Source organism: Colossoma macropomum, unplaced genomic scaffold (genome assembly GCF_904425465.1).
Source record: "Colossoma macropomum unplaced genomic scaffold, Colossoma_macropomum, whole genome shotgun sequence".
Lineage (NCBI taxonomy): Eukaryota > Metazoa > Chordata > Actinopteri > Characiformes > Serrasalmidae > Colossoma > Colossoma macropomum.
The window spans coordinates 18,210,434-18,237,421 of record NW_023494790.1 but is presented as its reverse complement, the minus strand read 5'-3'; the positions used below and the strand labels follow the sequence as shown (position 1 = coordinate 18,237,421).

At 40.6% G+C, this 26,988-nt stretch overlaps 3 protein-coding genes across 5 annotated transcripts in view; 1 reads left to right on the top strand and 2 right to left on the bottom strand.

The window, feature by feature from the left end:
* Positions 1 to 2,663: 2,663 nt before the first annotated feature.
* On the bottom strand, positions 2,664 to 6,384 carry LOC118809272 (cytochrome c oxidase subunit 7A-related protein, mitochondrial). The gene is made up of 3 exons (XM_036572416.1): positions 6,255 to 6,384; positions 3,947 to 4,081; positions 2,664 to 3,859 (listed from the first exon to the last, which is right to left on the bottom strand). The coding sequence occupies exons 1-3, from the start codon at positions 6,324 to 6,326 to the stop codon at positions 3,719 to 3,721; spliced, it is 348 nt and encodes a 115-aa protein (XP_036428309.1). The 5' UTR covers positions 6,327 to 6,384; the 3' UTR covers positions 2,664 to 3,718.
* A 2,698-nt stretch (positions 6,385 to 9,082) lies between these two features.
* kcng3 (potassium voltage-gated channel, subfamily G, member 3) lies at positions 9,083 to 16,713 on the bottom strand. 2 transcript variants are annotated; one of them, XM_036571705.1, is made up of 3 exons: positions 16,094 to 16,713; positions 11,667 to 11,669; positions 9,083 to 11,395 (listed from the first exon to the last, which is right to left on the bottom strand). In XM_036571705.1, exons 1-3 carry the CDS (start codon positions 16,711 to 16,713, stop codon positions 10,750 to 10,752), a joined length of 1,269 nt encoding a protein of 422 aa, XP_036427598.1. In that variant the 3' UTR covers positions 9,083 to 10,749. The 2 variants fall into 2 exon arrangements, with proteins under 2 accessions (XP_036427598.1, XP_036427597.1); XM_036571704.1 differs by lacking the exon at positions 11,667 to 11,669.
* Positions 16,714 to 18,142: 1,429 nt separating this feature from the next.
* mta3 (metastasis associated 1 family, member 3) overlaps positions 18,143 to 26,988 on the top strand; it is a 28,231-nt gene continuing 19,385 nt past the window's right edge. For both annotated transcript variants that reach the window (XM_036572411.1, XM_036572412.1), the window contains exons 1-6: positions 18,143 to 18,399; positions 19,848 to 19,915; positions 22,311 to 22,404; positions 24,694 to 24,820; positions 25,695 to 25,758; positions 26,017 to 26,134. In XM_036572411.1, coding sequence (XP_036428304.1) covers positions 18,372 to 18,399; positions 19,848 to 19,915; positions 22,311 to 22,404; positions 24,694 to 24,820; positions 25,695 to 25,758; positions 26,017 to 26,134 — 499 coding nt within the window. In that variant the 5' untranslated portion in view covers positions 18,143 to 18,371. The remainder of the gene's footprint in view (positions 18,400 to 19,847; positions 19,916 to 22,310; positions 22,405 to 24,693; positions 24,821 to 25,694; positions 25,759 to 26,016; positions 26,135 to 26,988) is intronic.

Below are 26,988 nucleotides of genomic sequence, written 5' to 3'. Positions count from 1 at the left end.
ACACCTTTAATTATGTATTATGAAGGTGGGAGGAACTTTTGAAAAACTACATGTACTTTAGGGTGGGTACATGAGGGTGGACTGTTTGATTTATTTTTTGTAACGCAGAAGGAAGCCAGATAGTTAATGATACTGCTAGAAGGCTGAATGTTGGGGGGATTCCCAATTATTGTATGACATAATTGTGTAATGCATGCTGAGTATTGTAATGAAAGAACCCTGATGAATGAAAAATGAAGGATACAAAATCATAATTTCTGTCAAACGATGAGGCTGATGGGTGCAATGCTAGACTATAGAGTATTACATTCGTGCATAACATGACAATTAACATATTAAATGCTAGTTTTAGTCACTTCATTAAGTATATGAATCTATACTCACTGTCCATTCTATTAGCTCCACTTACCATATAGATGCACTTTGTAGTGCTACAATTACAAATTGTAGTCCATCTGTTTCTCTGCATACTTTGTTAGCCCCTTTTACCTTGTTCTTCAATGGTCAGGACCCCCACAAGACCTCCACAGAGCAGATAGTATTTGGGTGGTGGATCATTCTCAGCACAGCAGTGACAGTGAAATAGTAGATCAGACAGCTGTGCTGCTAGTTTTAAAGCACTGTGACCACCTACCTTGTTTGTACACCTTGCAGTTGTAAAGTCAGAGACAATAGCTCATCTGTTGCTGCACAGTTTGTGTTCACTTCTGTTCTGTTGCTGCACAGTTTAGTCCTTCATCAGTGGTCACAGAACGCTTCCCACAGGAAGCTGCTCTGTGGTGGTCCCATGGGGGTCCTGACCATTGAAGAACTTGGTAAAAGGGAGCTAATGAAGTACACAGAGAAATGGATGGACTGTAATTTTCTGTAAGTGTAGAGCTATAAAATGCACCTATACGGTAAGAGGAGCTGATAAAAAGAGGTGTACTTAATGAGGTGGCCGGTTGGTGTGTTTCCTGTGCGCACTGAATAATTGGCACCACAGCACACATAAGCACACATATTACACGTATGGTGTGTTAACAATGGTGCCAGGCTGCAAATTGATTTAGATGTGAAATCTACGTCAATAGCAAAGTAATTCGTTAAATTAGAATTAACAGGTTTCTGGGAAGGCAGAGCACACCTGGAAAGAGTCCTCATGTTTCCATAGCTACCAGATCTGTCTTACGTTTCAGCCTCAAACTGAGCAAGATTAACATCGATTGTCATGGAATAAAGTCTTATTCTACAGACCATTACTGAAACACTACAACCTACAAAGTGTTTATTGATTTACATTTAACCGTCCATGTGACTTTTCTAGTCCCAGTGCTATTAAGTCAGGCTAGTGGTGTTTCTTTTTCATGCTCTCATGGTGTGTATCTGTGAGCAGTTCATTGGTTAGAGTGGAGCTTTTAGGCTTGGTGTGATGGATCATTTCAGTTGGTGATGACTCTGTCTAGGGGTTGGGAGAAATGTTCTTTCATTACCATAGATGTCAACCCATAGCAAATGAATCATCGCCTCTCATTGTCATAGATTGTCTCGCCTTGCTTTGTACTGTGACAGCCTATCAAATGCCAAACAACAGTCACACAATCTGTCAGCTTCATATCGTATTATTACCACTGACTGCAAAGAAATTCGTGAAAATAAGATACAGAGGAACACTCATCCACATTGTCATCAGTAGTAAACCAAACACACTTTCCGCTCATTTTGATTGGAAAAAGGGAAGCAGATTCAAAAGGCTTTTGTTCGTCACCAGGTCTTTTGCAAGCATGTTTCAAATTCTTGTTGCCATGTGAACAACCAGAGTGGCAGAGTCAGAGGCTCAGTCAAAAGCATACATCTTCAGTGACTTGGGAAACTGTGTAAATAAGCAAAGTAAACAAAAATACTTTCAATCTAGAGGTACTTCTTTTCATTTAAAACACACTAGTAATTACATTAATTGTCATTCTGGGTATCTAAGACCTAAAGGGCAATTCTACAGAATTTTCAAAATTTTTGCATAATTAGATGGTTAAGACGTAAACAAACCCAGAGTGGTTTGATGTGAAATGTGCCATTCTAGAGAATCTTGGAGTCAGAACTGTTCTTAATAATGGTGATAAGAACCACTTTTCCAAATTGTTTAATGATTTTAAAAACCACCACACATTCACTGCCATATGCTGGAGACACTGTTTTAAAATTGATTTGCAATATGGATTTTCAACAGTCAGAGTCTTGTAAGGTAAAAATGATTTTAAAAACCACCACACATTCACTGCCATATGCTGGAGACACTGTTTTAAAATAGATTTGCAATATGGATTTTCAACAGTCAGAGTCTTGTCCTCATAAAAAAACTTGTTGTTTTGGATTTACCACTGTTTTACCATTAGCAACATACAAAAACTCAGACGACTGGTCGCTGCTCATTTAAAATAGCAAATAAAATAGCTATATTTCTATTGTAGAAATAATGACCCCTATCAACACCATTGTAAAGCAAATCTGATTATGTTTCTCCACAATGCACCATTTCACATCAAAACGCCCTATATGATTTTGCTTACATCTCAACTACGGAATTTTGCAGAAATTGGACTTTAACCACTTTACCTCTAGGCATACTATTCAATTACTACTATGAACTACTATCAAACTGTGAAACTAATTTGAAAGTTTATGTAGTCATAAGAGTGAGGAACTAAAACATGGATTGACATACAAGTCTTTAGGATTTAAACAGTTAATTACCTAACTCAAGCAAGTGTATGGAAACCTAAAGCATTGAAACTGCTGAGGACAAAAACTGGCCACTTTTTCATTTTTTTTCATATTTATTATTGCTTTTGTAAATTAAACATACATCTCTACAGATCCCAAACAAGCTCCATGTGAGAGACCAGACTGCCTCTAAAACAAGTGCCAGCTGTAAAAGCATCACTGCTTCAGCAAATGTGAGAAGGGTAACAGCATCGGAGGACCTAAAGCACACTAAATATAGTGTGAAATCACATCAAAATTTAACATGATCGAGCCACAGAAGCACATGATGCCAGATGGTGTTACCCCAGGATATGCTCAGATCAGATCTCTTCTCTACAATTAGTGAACGTTCCTAAAAAGCAGTCAGCGGTGACTTTTGCACTTATTATACATAAAATTTACCTTTCATTTAACATAGTCACTTTATGAAGTACTGTGATTCACAGTGAAAATACCTAAGCTTATAAGTGCATTACAATGCAGCACTGACCAACACTGCTGCAAGACGCGACCCAACCCTTCTGCCCTCTATCCTACCTGCCAGAACCCTCGGCAGTCTCAAATGGACCAGAATCCATTACTGACATCACCACATAACATCAGGCTTAAATCTAGCCTGGGCTGGACAGCACTACTGTGTGTAAAGAGAATTTAAATAATGGATGCTGGAATTTCAGACAGAGAGATCAACAGAGGTAAAGGCTGTTGTACTAAATTAATCTTAATAAATTAAACCAATTTTATGTATACTTCACAGTACAGTAACATACATCTTGCAAAACCTGATTAGTGATGATGCATTAAAAAAATAAAAACAAAAAATGTCCCTTTATATTAAAGCTGTTCGCCAAGAGTGAAAAAAATAGGTTGAGTCCTTCCCACTGCCAACGTCACTGAGATGATAAATATATTACAGTAATACATTACAATCTGTAAAGTTCATGAATACTGATGTGGGAGGCTGGGCGGGTGGTGTTCATTTATTCTTGGGCTGTGCAGCTATGTAGAGGGCCACTAAGCAGTAGAGAGCACCTCCAATTGTCAGGGCCATGGTGGTCCTGTACAGAAGCCGATCAGGAACACCCCGTTTAAGGTGCACTGGAACCCCATCTGAGGACTGTAAACAGAGAACACTTAAGAACAACCCCATACTGAACAAAATGCATCTGTCCAGTAACTTTAAATACTGTTTTAATGGACATACCTGAAATATCTTCTGAAGGTCAGGCACCCTGTTGGCACCCATGTACTCTACAGAAGCTCCCGACTCAGAAACCATTTTGGTTGGGGTGGCAAAAATCATAGTAGGGGCCTCAGAGGGTACATTAGGCCTCAAGCCCTGTAAGAAAGTGAAGGTTACATCAGAGACATTATGAAGAGAGGAGGAGATGGTGTGCTGGTTAAAACATGCAACGGACAGCTCATAACGCTCAACGTGGTGGGTGTATTATTATGGAAAGTCACGCCCTTCTATAAAAAGGGGCAAATGCCTCGTTAGTAAAGGTGTACAGAAGAGAAAAAGCTCCTTGTTGGAGACATGCTCATGCAAAGCACCCAGAACAACCTGAAAACTACATTTTGTCCCAAACACCACCAACTATTTATAGGATTTTTGTCAGATTTTACCAGTGATCCCAAATATGCAAATAAGGTGTCCCGATTTTTGCTGAGATAGAGGGGTAGGGTGAAGTGTTAGGGCAATATGGCCCTCGAAACAGAGGTTTTTCAGAGGCACACTCCAAACAGAGTGTGAAAAAAACAGCAAGATGGCTGTGCAAGTGATTGAAAAAAACCCACAAATGTGAGTATTTTTTCCATTAAAGAATTTCAATAACCATTGTGTTATCTTAGTTTAATATTGTTTCAATGTATTATGGCCCTTTTCTTTATAACTAGCAAAAAAAAAACATTCGTAGTATGCTGATGTCTCCGGAAGCTAGCTAGATAAATTTCCCGTTCCACCTTAAATGGTGTCAGAACTGCTGCACCATTTCAGAATCAGAATCAGAATCAAGCTTTATTGGCCAGGTACGCTTAAACACACAAGGAATTTGGTTTTGGTTACAGGAGCTCACAGTGCACAGTATCCGACAAACATTTACATGAAGTAGATAAAATAAAATGAAAATAAAATAACATAAAACAAAATAAGCATTCCTACCATCACACACACACACACACACACACACACACAGTCACACCTGTAAACATTACAATGTGCAAAGTATATGTCTTAAGTTAAAGTGCTGAGTGCAGCAGCAGTTAAAGGGTGTATAGTGGCAAAGAAAGGGATCAGTGAGGTAACAGTCAGATAAGTGGGGTAATAAGGCAGGTAAGTGAGGTGCTAGAGGAAACACTAGTCTGTGACAATGGTTTCAGAGGATGGACTGTTGAGTGTGAGGCAAAGTACAACGTGAAAATTCGAACAAGAAGCTGGCGAATAGCCTTCAGCTTCATATCACTGAAGAATTTGAAGGCATATGATTCCCAAATTGTAATTAAAGGCCAGCAGCAAGGTCAAACTTCATCCTCCTCTGCTTTCTCTGCAGACTGGCAGGGTCACCTCCAGAGCACTGCCAGTAGCCTGTTAACGAAGCAATGCTCTTTTTTGTTTGGGGAAAATTTCAACCACTACACCTTGTAACTAAGTTCCGAGGGGCAAGGTGACACTCAAAAACAAGGGGTAGGGGTACAAATAAGAAATGAGATTGGGCCTGTCTCTACCCATTCAGGTAAATAGGTGCCTGGTCTTGTATGACTGTAAACAACAACCTGGGGGCACTGCTAAGACCACCACCAAGAAAGTGGGCAGACTTTCCTATAACGTAATAGGTTATATTCAAACTAGCCAAACACAACTGAATAGTTTAGTATAGAAGTCCTACACTTCAGACTTCTTTAAATGTCAGCTGCTTCTAAAGTGAGGCAACTGACATTTGATTGTGATAACTGACAGTGGAGGCTTTCTGCCCTAAATTTAAAGGGCAGTTCTTTTAGACTAGAAAGGCATTAGCGCTGGATAAAGGCTGACATCTCAGCTTGAGACTGGAAGGATGTCTTTAATCTGTCATTTCATCAGCATGCTTCCTGTCCATTATGTTCGTTTGGGCTCCCTTCTGACAGTATAATCTATCTTTGCTGATAAATGTTAATCTATAAATAATAATCTTAACACCAACAATGAATGCCACAGACATAAACCTAACTAGATGTAACTTAAATTATATGATGGTGGCAATGCTTATTTCACTTTGTAAAACTGGTGGATCAAACCTATCCATCCTAAACGAGCTTTCTTCCATAGCCACATCTCATAAACAGTGATGAGTAAAGAAAGGACACTTCACTGGAGTAACTTAACGTTAAAGAGCTGAAGATCCAGCTCACGACACCGAGCTCGCTGGCTAGCCAGGCTAGCTAACTTACTCCCATTACGACTAGCAGAGATGAAGGTCATCTCAGCCTATTACACTATTTCCTTTCATCTAGACAGATTTCTGTTAACAACATACCTGTGGGCTGTAGGCTGTAGACGGCACTGTGCCCGTTAGTCTCTGGGTGAACCCGCTGAATTTGTAATACATTTTCTGAGCTGGACACGCTGCTCACCGGCTTCTCCTTCAGCTGGAGGAGTCAACGCGAGAACATGACGTCACGCACGTCCATCTCAGGATGTTGACGCAACGATCTACTGTACAGCTGTAAAGGAGACTGAAACTGTCCTCACACAAAACATAATTATTTTACTGAAATAATGACTCACTCAGAAGTGAAAAGTGGCTACCAAAAAGAGAGAGAAAATCGGTAAAGGACACGTATGCACATTTTTCACGCAACAAACTTATGACTTCAGATTTTTCTGTAATGTTCTACCATGAACAGCCGCAGAAAGCATTTCATGGCACTTTTGCGATACTCACAGCGTCATACAAAGCAGCATGTAATATTAAACAAACAAACAAACAAATAAATAAATCAGGGGGGTGTTCGAAAATAACACCATACCTATGCAGGACAATCCTATGTTTTCTTTTTTTATTTTATATTTGTTATATTGCACCTTGTCACCACTTACCAAGCACTGCTTTACAATATTTATAATATTTCCTACATAGACTTCAGAAGTTGTCTCACTCTGTAGTCAGCACAATGCCCATATTAGGAGCTCAGGCTCAAAGCTGGTTTTACCAATTGGTAATCAGAATGGCGTTTTCGCAAATCGGTCCTGTGGCAAACAAAAATGTCTCAAACTCGATACGTTTATCAGATCCTCAGAAATATGAGGTTGTTAAGGATCCGACATACAAATACTGCTTTATGAATGCTAATACTACACAGAAGAATGGGAGCCTCATCAAAATACCCGACACAAACCAGCAGGATCTGTCAAATGTAAGTTGCTTTGGCAGCAGCAGCGAACCGAGAGTAAGTTATTTGATGTTGTTATGTAATCGTGTTTAATAGCAGCAATGCCATTTTAATGCACAGGGGTGGTAGCTGGCTTGTAACATGTCAGTAGAACTATTTACGACTGCTTGGGAATCTCGTAGTTCAGATAATCCACTGACGTTCTGGGAGAAAATGTATGTAGGACAAAACATATCTGATTTGAAACCGTTTTGTTTACCACAGGTCATAATAGCAAAATTTTTCAAAAATCCTATCACTTCTCCCACAATCTGTGCAGAACTTAAGTTTCTAACATGGACACGATGCCAAAAACAGAATGACACACAGCTTTATCGGTCTAATCGTTTGAGAGGCAAAGCTGAACACAAACCACTGTGAATTTTGATGGTCATTTCATTCTGTTGGTTCAGAACATACGCTATTTGGACAAAAGTATTGGGACGTACCTCTTAATCATTGAATTCAGGGGTTTCATTCAGTCCCATTGCCACAGGTGTATAAAATCAAGCACCTAGCCGTGCAGTCTGCTTTTACAAACATTTGTGAAAGAATGGGTTGTTCTAAAGAGCTCACTAAATTCGAGCGTGGCACTGTAGTAGGATGCCACCATTGCAACAAGTCGGTTTGCGAAATGTCCTCCGTCCTGGATATTCCACAATCAACTGTGAGTGGTATTGAAAAGTGGAAGCATTTAGGAACCTTTACAACACCTTTTGGATGAACTAGAACAGAGATTGTGAGTCAGGCCCTCTCGTCCATCATTACTGTCTGACCTCACAAATGCTCTGGATGAATGGGCAAAAATTCCCATGGACACACTCCAAAATATTTTAGAAAACCTTCCCAGAAGAGTGGAAGCTGTTATTGCTGCAAAGGGGGGAACAACTCCATATTCATGCCTATGGATTTAGAATGGGATGTCATAAAACCGCCTGTAGGTGTAATGTGTAGATGTCCCAATACTTTTGTCCATGTAGTGTATACTGCTTTGTTGTTGCTCACACCCTTTACTTTCAAGCCTGTAGTTTAGACCAAAAGGATCCTAAAAGCAGAATTATACAAATATACAGCCTTTATTTCCTATGCTGATGTACTAAGGAGGTCTGGAAGTGCTAAGAAGGTCCACTGCAGTTTTCTGAGTCACATTGCTTGTATTATACCATGGGTGTGTAATAAGGGATTGACCAGATCAATTTGCTCACAGCTTGACAGTTTACATTTTTCAAACAAAACTTGTTCCAAAAAGCCCGCAACAAAAAGTTTAATTTAAAAAAACTGTAATGCATCAAATAATATCTTTTCATATAAAGACCTACATGCATGTTATAGGTTTAGATGTGGATGATATTAATGTTTGGCAAGTGACATCTAAATATATTGTATATTATATATTACATCTATTTAAATAAATATTGTTTACATTTGTTACTTAAAATATTTCCATATGTTTTGCAATTCATGAATTTCTGTAATAAATTGCACAGCAAACGCTGTCTTAAATGAACACTAACGTCTAACTAATCATATCCACTGTATTATTAATTGTATTGTTGAGTATGTTGATTTTATGCTTAAAATGGTTTGCAGGTATGCACATATTCACTAATAATATGAACTGTAACACATACACTACACTGGAATGTTCATACGTTTCTATTTTTGTCCTAGAAGGCCTGTCACATTAATCATGTGGATAAAATGCTCATCCCCAGTGGGAGTTGTTTAAGTGTCTAAGGTCAAAGCAGAAAGTGGAAGAACTGACATATATCATACAAATCATTAAGCATCACTTTATTTTCTTTTATGTTTAAATATTTTACAGTAAAGCCTGCCAAAAATGTTTCCTAAATATAAAATATTTGTACAAATGTTTTGATTGGTAAAAGACATGTATACACATATTTTTTTATGCAGCAAAGTTATAATTTCATTTTTACCTGTGATTATCTACATAAGCAGCCACAGAAAGCATTTAATTACACTTTTGCAATACTCATAGCTTCACAGTTATAAAGCAGCCTGTAATATGAAAAGATGGAATGTGGTGGGAATGCTTAACATTTACTGCACCATACTGATGCAGGACAAACCTTTTCTCCAGTTTCAGTTTTACAATTCATATTAGTTACATTGTATTATGTCATCACTCACCAAGCTACTGTACAACACTGATAAGGGTTTCCTGCATAAGTATGAGAGTTAATGCTAAACACGAACCACTACATGTGGCATTAAGAAGAGAATACACTTCTTGAGGCACTCATTCTTAGATTTCCTTCTCACAATGTGTTTGATAATATCATCAAGTAAACAAATCTACAGATGCAATCTTTTGATTAAACGTTTTTAATTGCTTTCTACTCGTACTGCCCTAAAAATGTGTTGTGACTCATAATCATAAGCTTTGCTTGGCTGGGTTGCTGAATGTTATTATACCTCATTCAGAATTACTAAACCACTGAACACACAAGGAGCCCATCCAGTGAAGGAGAGCGACTCGCTTTTGTGCTCGCTCTGCTTACAGTGAAGGAGGAGGAGAGTGACAGCCCTCCTACTGCTGAGTGTGTGGGTGAGGTGTTTGCTAATCAATTTAGTTAACACCTCTTGGTTTGCGCACTCATATTCCCAGAGATATAGGCTCCAGGTGGTGGCTCCATCCCTGTGTAGCAGAACAGCTGATGTTTTGTTTCTAGGACTTAGGGAAGTGAACCTTCAGAATATGACTGCACCGACCGAGATTTATTTTCAATTACACAGCTGCATTTTGCTTACATGAAAGGATAAACATTTAATGCCCAACTGTTTCCACCAGGTCTACGCTCAGCTGTATTTTCAAATTCTTTCCACTACGCTCCCATCTGCCTCTTCAAATATTTTATTTCTGTATTTCTACCATTTCCTTTAGGCCCTTCTCTCTCCTCCTTTGCTTTTTGCCCTTCATATTTGGAGAGCTTTCAAAGCCAAATTGAACTGAATTAATGATCTAACGAGCCGGAGAAATCTCTCCATGGGAACAGAGTGTTTCTGCATGTGAAGCCAGACCAGGGCGCTTGAGGAAAGGCCGGCTATGGTCTGGAGAACAGTCAAGACCTGAAAACCTTGCCAGGCACCCCTTATAGACAGCCATGCCATCTGGTGCCGGCTGTTGCCACAGTTGTCCTTTTTGAACGCCACCAAACACGGGAAATGCTGTCTCTTTGGATCAGGTTCATTGGTTTTCATCTGTGCAGGGTTACAATACAAACATTGGCAAGCATTGTATAGTTCCTTTGGACTGTGATCGTTTTGTGTGCTTGGAAATTTTTTCTCGTTTTTCTCCTGTTGCTTCCATGATGGAGAAAGCATATGCATTCCAGTTTTTAGAGGTAATTTTTATCATTTATATTCAGAAGGGTCAAAAATGTGGAGATGCTGCATTTGAAAGGAGCCATTTCCATAGCAGAAATAGTAGCATTCCTTACTCTATGTAGCTTAGCTTATAATTCAGGAGGCTGTTCAAGGTTTTAAAACAAAGGCACAGAAGAAGAGAGGCCAGGTGATGGGTAATGGAGTTGGGCTGAGGACCTGAGTGGTCCTGGAGAAATCAATAACTGACAGTCAGTTGAGAAACTCAGCGGAGAGACTTCGCACGCAGCGTGCTGAGCGGAATTTGAGCTCGTGGTAGCACTGCACAAAGCTGTGGTAGATAAAGGTAATAGGGAGAGCCAGGAGCACAATGCCACTCACGACACACACGCCACCCAGCACGCGCCCCGGCATGGTGATGGGATACATGTCTCCATAGCCGACAGTCGTCATGGAGATAATAACCCACCAACAGGCCGCCGGGATGCTGGCGTAGTCCTCGTTGCTGGTCTCCAGGTCCAGTCCATGCTCCAGGAGCTGGGCCAGGGCACTGAAGATTGCCATGGCGACGCACACAAACACCAGGAGCATGACCATCTCGCGGTAGCACCTGCGCAGTGTCAGCCCCAGCGTCTGCAGACCCAGGAAGTGCCGCGCTAACTTAATGAGCCAGAAGATGCGCATCATCCGCAGCACACGCAGGGTGACTCCTGCCCGCTGCAGCTGCGGGTTCTCCCCTGTCAGGGCCGTCATGGCAGCTGACACGTAGTAAGGTGTGATGGCCAGAAGGTCAATGATGTTCAGGGGTCGGCGCACAAACTCACACTTGTCCCGTGAGACAATGAAACGCACTATGCACTCGGCAGTGAACCAGCCAATGCATACTGCTTCAATGATCCTGAGAAAGAGAAGAGTGGGGGGCAAAAGACACAAAGTGAGTAAACTATCACTATGACTGTGTAGCACCAATGGGTGTGCCAGTGATGTGTGCACACCCTTTTATCTAATACATAATGACAATGAGATCAGTGAGATAAGTGTGGGGGCCAGTTTCCCAGACTTAGATTAAAGGGGAATTACATCAATTGTTCTACATTTCTCTGCAATTCAATAGTTGAGATGCAGATACTGAGGGAGGTCTGATGTTAAATGGTGCACTGTAGAGAAACCTACTGACTCAGATTTCTTTACAGTGGAGGTGATAGGAACCAGGGGTCACAGTGTCTGCAATGCAAATATAGCCATTTTGTTTACTATCCAAAATGACCAGTCAAACTACACATGTTCCATGTTGTTATAGGTAATGTTGATAAAAGTAAGTAGAGATGACTATAATAAACATAAGTTTTCTTTGGGTACTAAAGGCCTAAAGGCCCTTGCTACATTTTGTATGTACCTCTCTGCAATAAAGAGATAAAAAAAAAAGATTTTAGGCTGAAGCCTTAATTTAAACTTTTGTGAAATCATGTATCATGCACACAACAGGCTGCATATTTGTATCCATTTCATTCTTATGTCTGGTTCCTATCTGGTGCCTATCACCACCACCGTAAAATAATGCTGACTAAGCTTCTATAGAACCATGCAACTCACATCAAACCACTCTGAATGACTTTGTTTACATCTTACTCGCTTCGTTATGCAATTCTGAAAAATGGGTGGAATTCCCCTTTAAGCTTTAGCTTACAGTAAGAAGTATTTGCAGTGATGATTCCCCATTGGCACTGCAGTCTATGTCTGGGAAATTGTCCTACAAATATTTGAGTGATTTCTGACTTTTTGACTTATTATACACGTTTATAGTGTTTAGAATGCGTCCATGCAATCTGATTACCTTCTATTAAACTTTAAGAAGTATAAATGGTTTCATGCAGATAATGTAAATAGTTGTTTGACAGTCTGTGGGTCTTGGGCAGCTTAACAGCAGGAAAGGTTGATGCTGCTCAAGGGATATTTTTGCTGAATTATTAGCTTATTAGAACTCAATTAGCAGCATGTGGAGTTTCTGACATTTCAGACTTTCAAACTAAACAAATTTACTGATCGTTGGACTGTTGACATAAACTGCGGAACAAAACACAGGACAAAGGACAGAGACCAGCAGCAGGGTGGAATGGTGCACTGAAGGGAGAGCAACGCCGAGCCTTACTGTGGAAAAGGGGGGACGTGTGGTAATGGTGTTTTCACAAAGAGTGTGTTTAAGTCTGCTCACAAATGCCAGAGCAACAGAAAAACAAACAACACATTTTATAAGATCTGACTGAAGACAGAACATCAACAAAATCTATCCTCCTTATCACACGTCACAACTAAGAGATTATAAGGGCCAATGTTTATAGTGTTTGGTATATCTATGTCATCATGAATTATTCCGGCTGAGCATACAGATTATGTGTTTAGAACTCATTACTCTGTCTCTGGCATTTTGGCAGTATTCTGAATCCCATGCATGACAAACCTCGATGTCTCTAATTTATTCCCTTTCTAGCTCCTCATAAACATACATTGACACATACCTGACCTCTGTGAAGGAAATGGAATCAGAATGCACAAGATATAAGCATGAGGACACATAAACATTTCCACAGACACCGGTAGAAAGAGACATTTGCCAGCAACTGTAGGGCTGGAAATAATGAAGGAGAAACATCAGCCAATGAAAAGGGTAACATTTGATTTCATCTTGGACTATACGTCAGATAAACTAGTAAAATGGTCTGGAAACGCAGATCTTGTTTATCATTTAAAAACATAAAAAATACTGTTACTTTGCTTCATGGATTCAGCCTGACATCAACGCCTTCCTCTGCCCTTTTTTAGCCGGATCAATTAGCATGTTGTGATGAGCTACAGTGATGGTTCATTTGATGATGGCTGATAAATGGGCAAGTAATGGGCACAAAAATAGAAGAAGAAACCATAACAATGGCACCAGCTCCGCGGATTAGCACTAATGCTGCTGTAACTCAAATGCATTTCTCAAACAAACAAAAAGCACGTGTTTGCTTTCCTTGATGGAGACGATGCTTTCACTACCCTTTATAAATATATGTGTGTGTAAAAATATATACAGTACTGTGCAAAAGTCAGAGCCCAACCTTCATTTACTTACTTCCTAGTCAAAACGACCTTTAAGAACAAGTTAATCAGGAGATATTTCTGAAGGGATATGTGCATATCTATGTGCATAAGGGATGAGAAAGAAAATGAATGTCAAAGGCAAAAAAAAATCAGATGCAGATAAAAAAATCTGTTTTCATCCATCCTCCCTTGTAAGAATACAACTCAGCACTATAGAAGGATGAAAGGATGTGCAAAAAGCCATTATTCACAAAAGGAAATAGACAAAAAAGAAGCTTTGCAAATCTCAACATCACTGAATGTGTTTGGGATTACCTGGACTGCAAATAAGCGAATAATGCCACCAATGTCTACATTCTTTAAAAAGATGGTTCTTTAAGTGTTCTTTAGTAAAGAAAATTGTTCTCTATAGAACCATGAACACTCAAAGAACCCGTTGCATGACTAAAGGGTTCTTTGCATCGTTAAAAGGTTCTTCAGATTGTTGGACAATGTGCTGTAGATCTTTTTGAAAAGATTTCTATCTAGCACCAAAAAGCATTCTTCTATTGTTACGATGTCAAGCTTGTAACAATAGAAGAACCCTTTTTGGTGCTATGTAGAACCATTTTCTTTATTAAAGAACCCTTAAAGAACCATCTTCTCTAGTGTGTAAGACTGAACTTTGGATGAGTGGTACAGCATCCCTGCAGATTTCTTTTAAAAACTGAAAAGAAGAATCTTGAATGGATGGCGGATGCAATAAATAATGAAAAATGTTATATTTATTTATACTTCATCTATTATTTTTGTAAGAGTATTCTCCGACTTGCACGCACACACACACACATACAATCAAATGAAAGGGTGTCTAAATTTTGCACACGTCACATTTTATTTTTAGTTATTTTTAAATATTAAATTCAGATAAATAAATGGTAATCTTGAATATAGATTTGTAGAAACATGTCATAACATGTCAACTTCTCTTTACTTGGAAAATCAGCAAAATGCGTATTTTGACAAGGGATGCTTTTGCATATATATATATATATATATATATATATATATATATATATATATATATTTGTATACCAATTATATATATATATATATATATATATATATATATATATATATATATATATATAATTGGTATACAAATATACATACATAATACGCTTTCTAATGTAGTGTTTCAAGCACCAGTAATCTTTTTTTTCTGATTCTGTTAGTTTATCTATTATCATATCACGGTTTCTCAAAAACGATTTGCAGTGACCCCTATCGGACAGAGACTTCATTACGATCAGAAACAAACCTTTTACTGCCTGGACTCAGGCTAATACTGTCTATCAGCTCTTACAGATGATGTAGACTTTACAGTTTGTTGTTCCTGTGCAGCAGCACAATGAAGCCCTTCCTCAAACAGGCTCTGAAAAAAATGAGTAATGGCAAATCGAATCGTCCAGATCGTTTCCCAGTGTCGTAAATGACTGCAGGCTGAATTTAAAACTGGCCCGTTATTCTTCCTAAGATTGTGACGTATGAACTACACATTAGAGTCGAAAACATTGTGCAAGTTGATTAATAAACAAAATCCCCCGCGGTTAGCTACTGGGCTTCCAGCAGCTTTCAGCTCTCCTGCAGACACACAGACTGAATTGGGAGTAAAGTGAACTTTTATTCTCTGTAATGCATTTAGTTCATCTGAAGCTCAGAAAATGGACTTCACGTTGTATGTGTTTTATACAGTTCGTCACCTCGGGGAAGCAGAGGAGGGGAGGGGAAAGATGAAAGTGTGGGAGTCTGTAAAATAAACCAGAACATATCATAATCTGGGGCACAAACATGGACACAAAAACGAGACATGAGAGAGAGAGAGAGAGAGAGAGAGAGAGAGAGAAAGAGAGAGAGAGAGGTTCTCTTCCAAGGCGGCTGTTGCATCTTACGATTCGCCATAACACTTCATGTCCAGATTATGGGCTGCATTGACTGCTCCTCTCTCAGGATGAACACAGAAACCAAACGCGTGTCTTCCAGTAAAAGGAGCCTAAAGCGCTCTCACTGATTGGACCATATGGCTGAGAGGGCACCGTTTAAGTGAAGTGGTCACGTCACTTAAATCAGGATTATTAAATACAGAATGAAGACTTTGAGACGTTGAATCTGCTGCAGCATTATCATTAGGCTACCTCACATTCATGCTCAGCGGTGGCTAAACTGAACGTTTTGTCAATGAATATGAATGGTCAGCAGGTGCCACGCTGTTAACTAACTAAGGCAGAGGGGCCCAGATCATCACACAGCTCTACTTCATGCTTGTATTATTTGTTCAATAAAGCAATGAACACTTTCTGGAACTTGACTCGTTGCCTGTTATTCAGCAAGAGTCTCGGCATCATTATGTATTTTGGAAATAAAAGTGTGGATGGCAGGCGCCATGCTGCAAACTACCCAAAGCAAAAACTTCCAAGCACCCAGCCAACACACGCTCGCACTCATGTCGTATACTCCTATGCTCTCTGCTCCTCACCTGTGCTCCTCCACCGTGTTATTTTTCGCCGTGTCCCAGTCGGGCAGCGTGCTCGCGCACAGGATGACCATGGAAATGATGACGAAGATGACGGAGACGGAGGCGAGCACCTGCGCGGCCACGGAGGACGCGGGCTCCTCGAAGGTCCTCCTCATCCTGGCCAGCCAGGAGCGCGTCTCCTCCGCCTCGTCCTCCGCCGCCTCCGCGCGCCGGGCCTCTTCTTCGTCCGCGCCCATCAGCTCCTCCTCGGAGAAGCACGTGTATGTGTCGGACATCCTGTCGTCCAGGCGCCGCTGGCAGCAGAACTCCAGGTGCGAGCTCTCGAGACCCCAGTAGAGCATCTCGTTGTAGAAGGACAGCTCGCACATCCGCGGCACGAAGCGCAGCTTCCCGGAGCGCACGTACAGCATGATGAAGACGAACGCCTCCGAGTGTCTGTCGAAGAAAAACTCGTTTCTCTCGCGGTCGTAGTCGTCGCACACCTCCAGCACCTCCTTCTCGGACGAGCAGCTGTGCAGCCGGCTCACCCGACGCAGCGGAAAGTCCCGGATCACCTCCCGGGTGAAGGCATACTTAGTGCCGCCGACGTTCAGGATACAGATGTTCTTGCCAAACTTCATCTTCTGCTCCACGAGGAGGAGGAGAAGGGGGAGGAAAGGGGGAGGAGGGGAGGAGGAGCGGGGTGCAATAGCTATTCACCTGTTTTTAGGTGAAAAAGCGCAAACTGTTTTGGCCAAGCATAGCTCATTTTTTGCGCAATCTGGAGAGCGCAGTTTGCGCGCTGCGTTGCGCGGGAGGCGCCTGCACGCGCTGCTGTGGCTGTGTTTGTCCGTGCCTATCCCAGAACGAGGAGCTGAAGCCGCTGCTGCGAGTTTGCTGCCAGGAGGAGCAGCACAACTAGCTGCTGCGAGTTGCCTCCCCGTCTGAACTCCAGCCCCCCTGAAGGGGCAGTTCGCGCGGTGATGTCACGCCGGCGAGACTCCAGTCCCGTTGCGCACTGTTACGCACGCGTGGCCGGCCACGCTGGTGCTTTTCCGCAGGGGAGGGCTGATCGATACTGTATTGATACCTCTGGTTCTGTTTCATTTTAACGATCGATCCTTACGTAACAATATAGAAGTCGAAGTTTTTTTTTTCTTTAACCAGTAATTTTAACGTACTTGTAAAAAGTGAAAACAGACACTAGCAATGAAGTAAACATAAAAAAGTCGGAAATGAGTTTGCAGGAAAGGAACATACACTCAAGCATTCGTGTTATTAGCCTAACATTAGGTTGTTTTGATCATTTTAACACCTGTTATGTCTTGAGGAGCACGCTTTTATAGCAAGTTGAATGGGCTGAAACAGGCTTTGACTGGAAAGTTTAGTTAATATAAAGACTTTCAAATATATCATCAAATATATCATAATACATCTGCGTTTACCGAGCTTCACTGTAGATGTAGAATAATTCCCCTTTTTAAGTGCATAATAAGACCTTTAAAAGTAACTGGATGGTTTGGAATTTTAGTAATGGTATTACTTAAGTAAACATTAGTGATATTGCCCATCTCTTCTTCTCTGACTTAATGAGTTTTGGGTTAAATTTCGTTGAACAAGTTTGCTAACGCAGCCTTTATTTTTCTTCTGTCCTCTTTACCGACAGAGTGTAGACAATAATCATTATTAGAGCGAGACCAGTGTCTTCTGTGCGCCACAGCCTGCCAAATTAGGGTTTTTAAATGCATTTAAATGTATTTTCCTCCATTTTTAAAATCCTCATTCAAAACCAAAACACAGAGTGCCAGGTGTGCATTTTGTGCAGGTTCCCTTAAAATAAGTGTTAATCGTTTGCGGAACAGATCCGCACGTCTCGACTACATATGTTTTTTTAAATGTAATTCCTGCTTCATGAATTGTCGCTGAATCGCTCCTAGACACAGCGTGGTTTGTTCCAAACCTATCGACTTGTTTCTCTGAGTCTCTCACTCGCTTGTTTTTTCCATCCCTCCCTCCACTCTCCTCTTCCCTCCCTCATGAGGAAGCTCCTCTCCCTCCCTCCCTCTCCTCTGAGTTACCGTATTGTACTGTGAATCTTAGGAGGGGGGCTCCTCAACAAAAACACAGAAAAAAAGGGGGAAAAACAGAAAGTGGTCTCCCGCTCCTCTCGAGGGTCACCCCCACTTCTACTGCAGCCTATATTGCTTTTACTAGTATTAAAAAACAAACGTTTTAGTCAGTTATTTATTATTATTTTTATAGTTTATGGTTTGGTTTTTAACACTCCGGGAGGGCAGAAATGGCGGCCAACATGTACCGGGTCGGAGGTATGTCAGTCTGGTATTTCTGTTAGCCAAAACACGGTCAGCTCTCACTTTTTGTGGCGAACTTTTAACGTTACTTAAGCTGAACTCGAATAACCGAGTACTTCACAGAGGCGGACAGGCACAAGAATATTTTGAAAGCGGTCGGTAATGTGGATCTGGGGGAAAATATTTTGGGGATTGATGTGGGTCAGGCCTCTAAACTCTGTTAGCCGCAGTAGCATGCTAGCGGGAGAGCTAGCATAGCAACGCTCGCTAGCCTTATCAGAAACACCTCAATCAGCTAATCTGGCTATCAAACGGATGGCGATAGTGCATAAAAAAACAACTTTCCTCATAAATCCACCCTTCTTCTACCGAAGCGCATTCTGTTTGAGTAATGAGTGGTGTGATTTTTTTTTTGTTCAACGACGAAGTATATCTTTGTGGCCATTTCTCTTCGGTTTGGCACACGTCCATTAGTTATGGATCCTCAAGCTAAGTTAAGTTAGCATTTTACAGCCACCGTGCTCACCTCGCCGTATCGTTAACATTAACCACCGAACAAACATTATTGATTTTATTTGACGTTACTGAATTTACTTGGACATTTATTGTTGCTTACGTTACCATGTTTGCACAACAGTCCGCATTTTTGCCCCACGTACTCATTTTAGCTGTTTAATTTTGGCTTAATATTTTGGCATCACCGTTTAGTGCAATTAGCCGGCTACAAGGTAGTAGATTAGCTGGTTGTGTCAGGCTGGCCGACATTGTTTCAATGGCGTCGGTTAAGCTGTAGCAGGAGAAAACGAAGCTGAAATGGGACAAACTCTGTTCCGTTTGTACTCATGTTTGGGCTCTAAACTCTTACAGTGAGCTAGCTAATTTGTGTATTAAATTGCAGTGCTTTCTACCAGACTCAGTGCATCAGAATGTGATTGAAGGGCCTGTTAGCATAAAGGTCGCTTACAGTCAAACATAGAGTCAGGCTGGTGGTTGTACCATAAATAACTCTGCTCTCATTCGCGCCATCGGGTTTATAGGTGTCAAAATGAGAGCAGCTATTAAGAAGAATTCATCGTCGAGAAGGACGAAATAGACAGTTTTTGTCTGGTCGTTCATATCCCCAAACCCAGTTTGTACGTCTGATTTATTACCTGCTTGTCCACAAAGTCCTGATTGTGCACTGTGCACTCTGGAGTTTTCATGATTCACGTGCAGCTTCAGTTACGATTGTAGGAAAAATGTATTGTGCTCTTTTGCTGAAGTCTGTCATGTGAGTTCCGAAGCTGTAAGTGTGTCATGTTTACTGTACTGTGCTGTGAGGAGCAGTGTTGTATCAGCTGTAAATAACTATTTTCTGTACAATTTTTTTTTCTGTTTACAGGTACTACCTAATGTTATGATTTTGCTTTTTGGATTGACAAGCAAGCCGTGCAAAATGAAATGCCATCTTTTTTTTGTTGCAGATTATGTCTTTTTTGAGAATTCTTCAAGCAACCCATATCTGATCCGGAGAATAGAGGAATTGAATAAGGTACAGTTCTGTGGGAGAGTGAGAGCTGTTGTAGGGCGTTTTTGGCAGAGGAGTGAAAACTAAAAGGACAAATGGAAAGCAGGCCAGCACATCACTGGGGAAAATGACCAGGGTGTCTTTATATATCTCAAATCTGTGTAAGAACTGGTCAGAAACGTAGAAACGAGATGTAGAAAGTATTAAAAGGTAGCAACATGAACTTTAAATGGGCCTCACAAATGATTGATTTGACAGCTCAGAGCAGCTTCCTTTTGTTTTGCAAACCAGATGCAAATTTAAATGAATCGTTTACCGAAAAATCAGATTTACACAGTTTTACCATGGGCTCAAACATTGCTGATCAGTCAAGATTTGTTTAGTGTGCAAAGCTTGCTTCTTTAGTTTTGCATTGGAGCTACAAAGCTAACATGAATGGAAGCTTTTCACCTTTTTAGTGACATATATTTCTCTTATATTAGTCTTGTAACCACAGCATAAAACTAAGGAAGCAAACTCTGGACACCAAATGTTCATGGCTGATCAATTATGTTTTTTTTAGTGAACACTTCCTTTATGTGTTGAGAAAAATAGGTTTGAGGAATACTTTGGATTAGATTTGTAGAAGTCCTGCTTTGTATATTGTTTAGGACACAGCGAAAGCGAGAGTCACAGTCTTTTTGAGTAATCTTTTTGAATGTCTTTATTAAAATGATCAGCAATAATCATGCCTTAAATGCCAGCATACTGTACTCGTTTTCTTTTTATTCCTAATGAGTGTCAGTTTTCAAATTAGATCCTGATGAGATTTGGACATTTTTCCCCATTGTGTATTGATGTTTGTCTCAGAAATCTCTGTAACATGATACACGGTAGCAGGTGTTAAAACCGTTGTTCACATGGCAACAGAGGTTATGTGGCGCACACCTGTGCATTGCCTGTAGCTGTATAGATACAGTATAATTATTTCATTCAAATAGATTTTTTTCTTGTATTTTGAATAAATTCCACAGCCATTCTGTGGTTGAACAGCTATGCCCAGTTCACAAAAATTACCTTAAAAAGCACTGGTAACTAGTTCTGACCTCTTAATAGATTGATTTCAGTAGTGCATCTAGTTAGCATACTGTCCACTACCATGGTCAATCTTTTTTTTCCTAATCTCTTTTTTTTTCTTTTTAAAGTGATATCAATGCAGGATCCCCTACTAAAGAATTGTTCATCAATGAATAAGATAGCATTTTATAAAAATAGATTCACAAATTAAAAAAAAAAGGTATGGATTCTATGCCATTGTCATGAATTGTCCAGTTTAGCGAGTCGGTCCGTCCACTTGTTCTTGGTGTGACTTAGCTTCTGGCATGTCTGTCAAAACTAATGATTCACTTGTACGGCAAATTTAATTAGCTGACATTTGCAGGCTGTTACTGTGGTTTTGCTTGGGCAATTCTGCATTCAAACAGACGTCACAAATCGTCCACAGTGTTATGATGGCCTTGGTTTTAATAGGTAAAGTCACAGGTCATCTTTTTTGATTGATCAGGCTTTGATTATCTGGCTACAGAAGGCGGTGTGGACATGGTCATTCTCATTAGGCAATAATGCAGTCACCAAACTGTGTGAGTTTTGAAATCAAATGTGTGAAAGACGTAGTCAAACATTATACAAGCTTTTATAACAGACCAGTTTGCCTCAAACTGCTGCCAGACTGTAGACTGTACTACACCAGACTGTACTATACAAGACCAGACGGTCTGGGGAGTGTCATTGATCCCCATTACTAACTGATCTGTGTGCTAATATTTTGAGCAGGCACAAATGCTGGTGTATACACATTTATACATTGCACATACTGCCCAGTTCTGATAGGCAGCATGTGCAATGTATAGATCCTATCTTGCTTGGTCTGTTTAAGGGAGAGAAATGGTACTTAATTATCCATGCAAAAGGGCAATCCAGTTTGAAAAAAAAATTGTTATGCGACTTGCGTAAAGCATATTTGCTTCATTATGCTTTCTGTTGACAACAACTTCAAAGGGAGTCCCCAGACAGCTTGGTCTGTAAAGCCTACTGCGGCAGCAAGCAGTATGGCTTATTAGATGACCTTATTAACAAATGCCTGTTCTGTGTTTTGTTTATATTGATGTATTGACTTTTTAAATTGCTTCCTTTATGGTCCTGAGTGATGCTAATTTCCTGTCTCTGAATGTACCTTAACTTACATGGTTCTTTGTAGTATGTCGTCATCTTATTTTTCAGCAATAATTTGTCACCATCTTCTCTGTACTGGTGAATTTTACATGGTAGTCTGCAGTCTGTGTTTCTATATTAATGAAGTTGGTTTAGGAGACCAGACAGCATGTATTTAAAGTGTGATGTGGCGACCTGATGGTGACCCTGTCTCTCTTGCTGTTTTCAGACAGCGAGCGGCAATGTGGAGGCGAAGGTGGTCTGTTTCTACAGAAGAAGGGACATCTCACAGAGCCTCATCCAGCTGGCAGATAAGCATGCAAGTGAGTGAGATTGCGTGAAATTAAGTGGTGTTTGGTGGTAGTGTATGAGCATGTGTTTTAATGAAGAGTATGCTTTAGTGCTATCCTGTCTATAAGTGTGTCATACAGACAGTCAGGCAATATGTGTGTGTATACACACTCACTAAACGCTTTATTAGGAACACCTGTACAACTGCTCACTCATGTAGTTATCTAATTTGCATATCATGTGGCATCAGTGCAGTGCATAAAATCATACAGATACGGTCCAAAAGCTTGACTGCTGATTTCCTGGGATTTTCGCACACGATAGTCTCTAGAGTTTTCTCAAAATGTTGCAGTAAAGGAAAGAAAATTCAGGTAACGACAGTTCTGTGGTTGGAAACGCCTTGTTGATGAGAGAAGTCAACTGCGAATGGCCAGACTGCTTCAACCTGACAGAAGAACTCCGATAACCACTCTGTACAATTATGGTGAGCAGTAAAGCATCTCAGAATGCACAAGACGTCGAGCCCTGAGGAGGATGGGCTACAACAGCAGAACCACGTCAGGTTCCGGCTGCAGTGGGCACAGTCTGACTGAAACTGGACAGTTGAAGACTTGAAAAACATAGCATGCTCTGATGAATTTTGATTTCTGCTGAGGCACAAATAGTAGGGTCAGACTGCATGAATGCATGGACCCAACCTGCCTTGTGTCAATAGACCAGGATGATGGAGGTGATGTAAGGGCGTTGGGAATGTACACTTTGGGCTTGTTAATAGCAATCAATCATAGCTTGTATGCCATAGCCTATTTGAGTATTGATGCTGTTGGCTTCCAGTATGATAATGGACCATGTTACAAAGCAAAAGACATCTCAAACTCATTTCATGAACATGACAATGAATTCAGTGTTCTTTAGTGGCCTTACCAATCATCGGATTTGAATCCAAGCGAACACCTTTGGGATGTGGTAGAATGGAAGATTCACAGCATTAAAGTGCTCCTGTAAAAATGTGCAGAAAACTGCATGATGCAGTCATGTCAACATGGACCAGAATCTCAAAGTAATGTTTCCAGCATCTGGTGGAATTCATGCCACAAAGAATTGAGAATGTTTAGAGGGCAAAGGGAGGCCCTTCTAGTATAGTGTTCCTAATAAAGTGCTCGGTGAGTATATATGATGCTCGCAAGATATGTTTTACTGCAGGCTTAGAAATGTTGTTCATTTATTGATTTTAATCATGCAAGCTAAGATTTAGATATATGAACATAGCTTTTAAACATAATGTGATGTCTCAGCTCGTGTACAGTCAGCAGATGTACCTACAGAAAAAAAAATAGCAGCACGTTTTCTATCAGTGACTTTCTTTTAATTTTATTTATAAACTCTGAAGCTGATTTGAGAACAAACATAAACCGACACAATGGCTATCTGAATAAGAGTATTCTGCTACCTGCACATGCCTAGTATATGTTGTGTGTATGTGTGCGTGTTGTGCTGTATTCTCAGCCCATGTCGAGAATCTCTGTATGTCTGCATGAGTCCTGTGATCTTTAGAGTTGCTAATACCAGACAGGCGTAATTGCTTGCTGGGGTTTCCTAATCCTTGCTTCAGGGGCCTAGAACTGCTTAAGAATTGTCGTTGACAAGCCAATCTGAGTACGTCTTCTGGAAAGCTTTTTTTTCAAATGCTATATTTAAAACCGTGCCTCATTTAAGTTTTGCTCAAGATGTTTTGCCTTTGGAACTAAACTTAATGGGCTAATGTTTTCACTACAGGTTAACTCCGCTATATTTGGACATACTGGCATAGTTCACTTTCAGTCTCGATAAACGGTGATAGACGCTCATTATACTTGAAACTATACTGATGTCCATGGTGCCACCAGATCAGGCAAAGACCAGCCAATGACTTGTGTTCATAACTGTGTTGCTTTGCCTCCAGTCGGATTATTTGATTGCCTAATGCAGTACTGTCATCACTGGCCATGAGTATAAGCATGCTCAAGGAGCTTTAATAACTTTTTGGCTTTTTGCTTGTAATACAGGTGAATCTGATGGTGCAGTATAACAGATGTTTCTGGGTTCCTCATAACATATATCTTACATATTCACTTTGTGGAATGAATGAGTTTCAGATCTCCATTTAAAATGGATGTTTGGATGGTTTTATGTAATGGTCTGTGATTTTGTGTTTTGATTACATTGTCTGCATTGGCTGCCTGTACTGCTGCTCTTTCATGGTGAAGCTCTCTCTTTAATACCTAATGATGAATGAACTATGTATGTGGCACTGTTTTAATGCTATGCTTTTGTGTGTGCAGAAGATTTGGAGGAAGAGAAGGAGAGCCCTTCAGAGCCAGAGCTCAGCGAGAAACAGAAACACCAGCTCCGACACAGAGAGCTCTTTCTGTCTCGCCAGTACGAATCGCTCCCTGCCACACACATCAGGTAAACACATCAGCTCGCTTCTAGAGACTATGTACATCATGAGCATATGGCCACTGAGTGGAGGAGTTGCTGCGATTTAAATTTGGGCCAGCTGAGCTAAACTGTCAGTGTTAACCCGACACCTATGGCCTCCCCAGCTACAAGCAAGCAGCACCACTGGCATTGTGTAGAAGGTTCCTTTGAGGCTCTAGTGATAAATGCATTAGTGGCATGGAGCTAGGTCTGAGCTTTTAATTAAAAGGCAGTCAGAGTGAGCTGTGTGAGGTTAGCTGAGACCTGCTGTGTGCTCCCAGATTGGTATTGCCCTCTAAAGAAAGGGAAATGGCACTCTGTTTTTTCTTGTTGTTCTGTGTGTGTGGGGGGTGGGGGGGTTTGGGCGTGGAATTGAGTCATCGTGGCAGGCCACTGACTGCTATGTGGGATTCTAGACATCTCATGGAAGACAAAAACCCACAATGCCATTACATACACATTTCTCTACTGCAGACATACAGGCAACACCCATGGATACACACTTCACTGGAGAAGCAGAATAGAGGCTCACCCCTTTGTCCTTGTGTTGTCTGACAATATTACCTGGTGGCCCTTATGTTTCTTTTCACGCTCCATTCTCCCATCTGTGCTTATTTTCCCATGTCTCACCCTTTCCCATATCACCTCTCACCTCTTTATTTTTTCTCACCTTTTCTACTATGATCCTGTCTCTTTCACACACTCACACTTTCTTCAGTAATTGTGCACTCCTTCCCACCTGCTATGCTGGGGCCTGCAGTGAGGGCATCCGGGGGGGATGGCGCTGTGTAGAGAAGTGCAGGGCACGTGTCGGTCCGAAGTTGTGAAAACTGGTTTATGTGGTTTATTTTTTCTTTTTTAGGGGGAAGTGCAGCGTTGCCCTCCTGAATGAGACTGAATCTGTGCTCTCCTATCTGGACAAAGAGGTACCTGAGTACTTGTTGTTGTTGTTGTTGTTGCACAATTTACATTTATTTGCATTTAAAAGAGTAAACTGACTTAAATGCATTTCTAATGGGATAATTTAAGCAACCATGTTTTGGATTTAATAGCTTAACAGCTTTCATAGGCAACTGTACATATCAAACCAACTCTGCTATTGTGTGTGTGTGTGTGGTTTTTTTTTTTGGTTTGTCTTTCCTCCCTCGTCTCGGGCTCCCTCACATGCTCTCTCGCTCTTTCAGGACACCTTTTTCTACTCGCTGGTGTACGACCCCACACAGAAGACTCTGCTGGCAGACAAGGGGGAGATCCGTGTTGGCCCCCGCTTTCAGGCTGATGTCCCTGATATGCTACAGGAAGGTGAGCAGAGTACACACTCAGTCCAACCCTGCACTTCTCCATCCATGTCTGTGAATGTATAGTTCTGTGCTTTCAACTTTGTGTCATTTTTTTTTCTATTTCGATTAATCCTTTTTTATATATATATATATATATATATATATATATATATATATATATATATATATATATATGTGTATATGTTTGTATGTATGTGTAAAAAGAAGGGTCTGGTTTTAGACTGAACTATAACCTCTGTTTATTCAGGTGAGAGTCTCTGCATAATGCACTTGATGAAAGATGATTTCTACTTCCTAGGTTTGGGTTCTGTAACTTCTTTCCTTGCTCTCACAGCGAGGGTTTAAGGGTGGCGCTGTGTATTTGCTACTGCAAAATGTCATGATAAGCTTGATTTGTGGCCACTAGTGCATCACAAAAGGAACAGTGTAGATTACAGTATCAGCAGCTACAATCAGTCAAGTGTGAAATTGCTCTTCTGTCAGTCTTTGACTTCACCTCCCCACTCTAAACATGCATACTTTTTAACCGATTATATCCCCCTGTGCAAAGATCTTAACAACTCTTGGCCTCTCCTATTAAACATCAACTTTACAGCCCATTTTGTGTATAATGCCTTTGAATAAGTTTGCACACTTGACAGTATTAAAATTAAGAATTGATTCGTAGTCTTTTGTCAAAAACCGTGCTTTGAGCTTTGAGCATCCCTGCTTCTTACTCAAGAGATGCACTGATGTGGGAGTTGTGGACAGATGCCGATGTTGTTTGAAATGTAAAATTAAATGCAATTTTGCAGTGATTTGATGCTAACTAATTAAACCAATAAGATTTTGCCCTTAATTGATGAGCTTTATTCA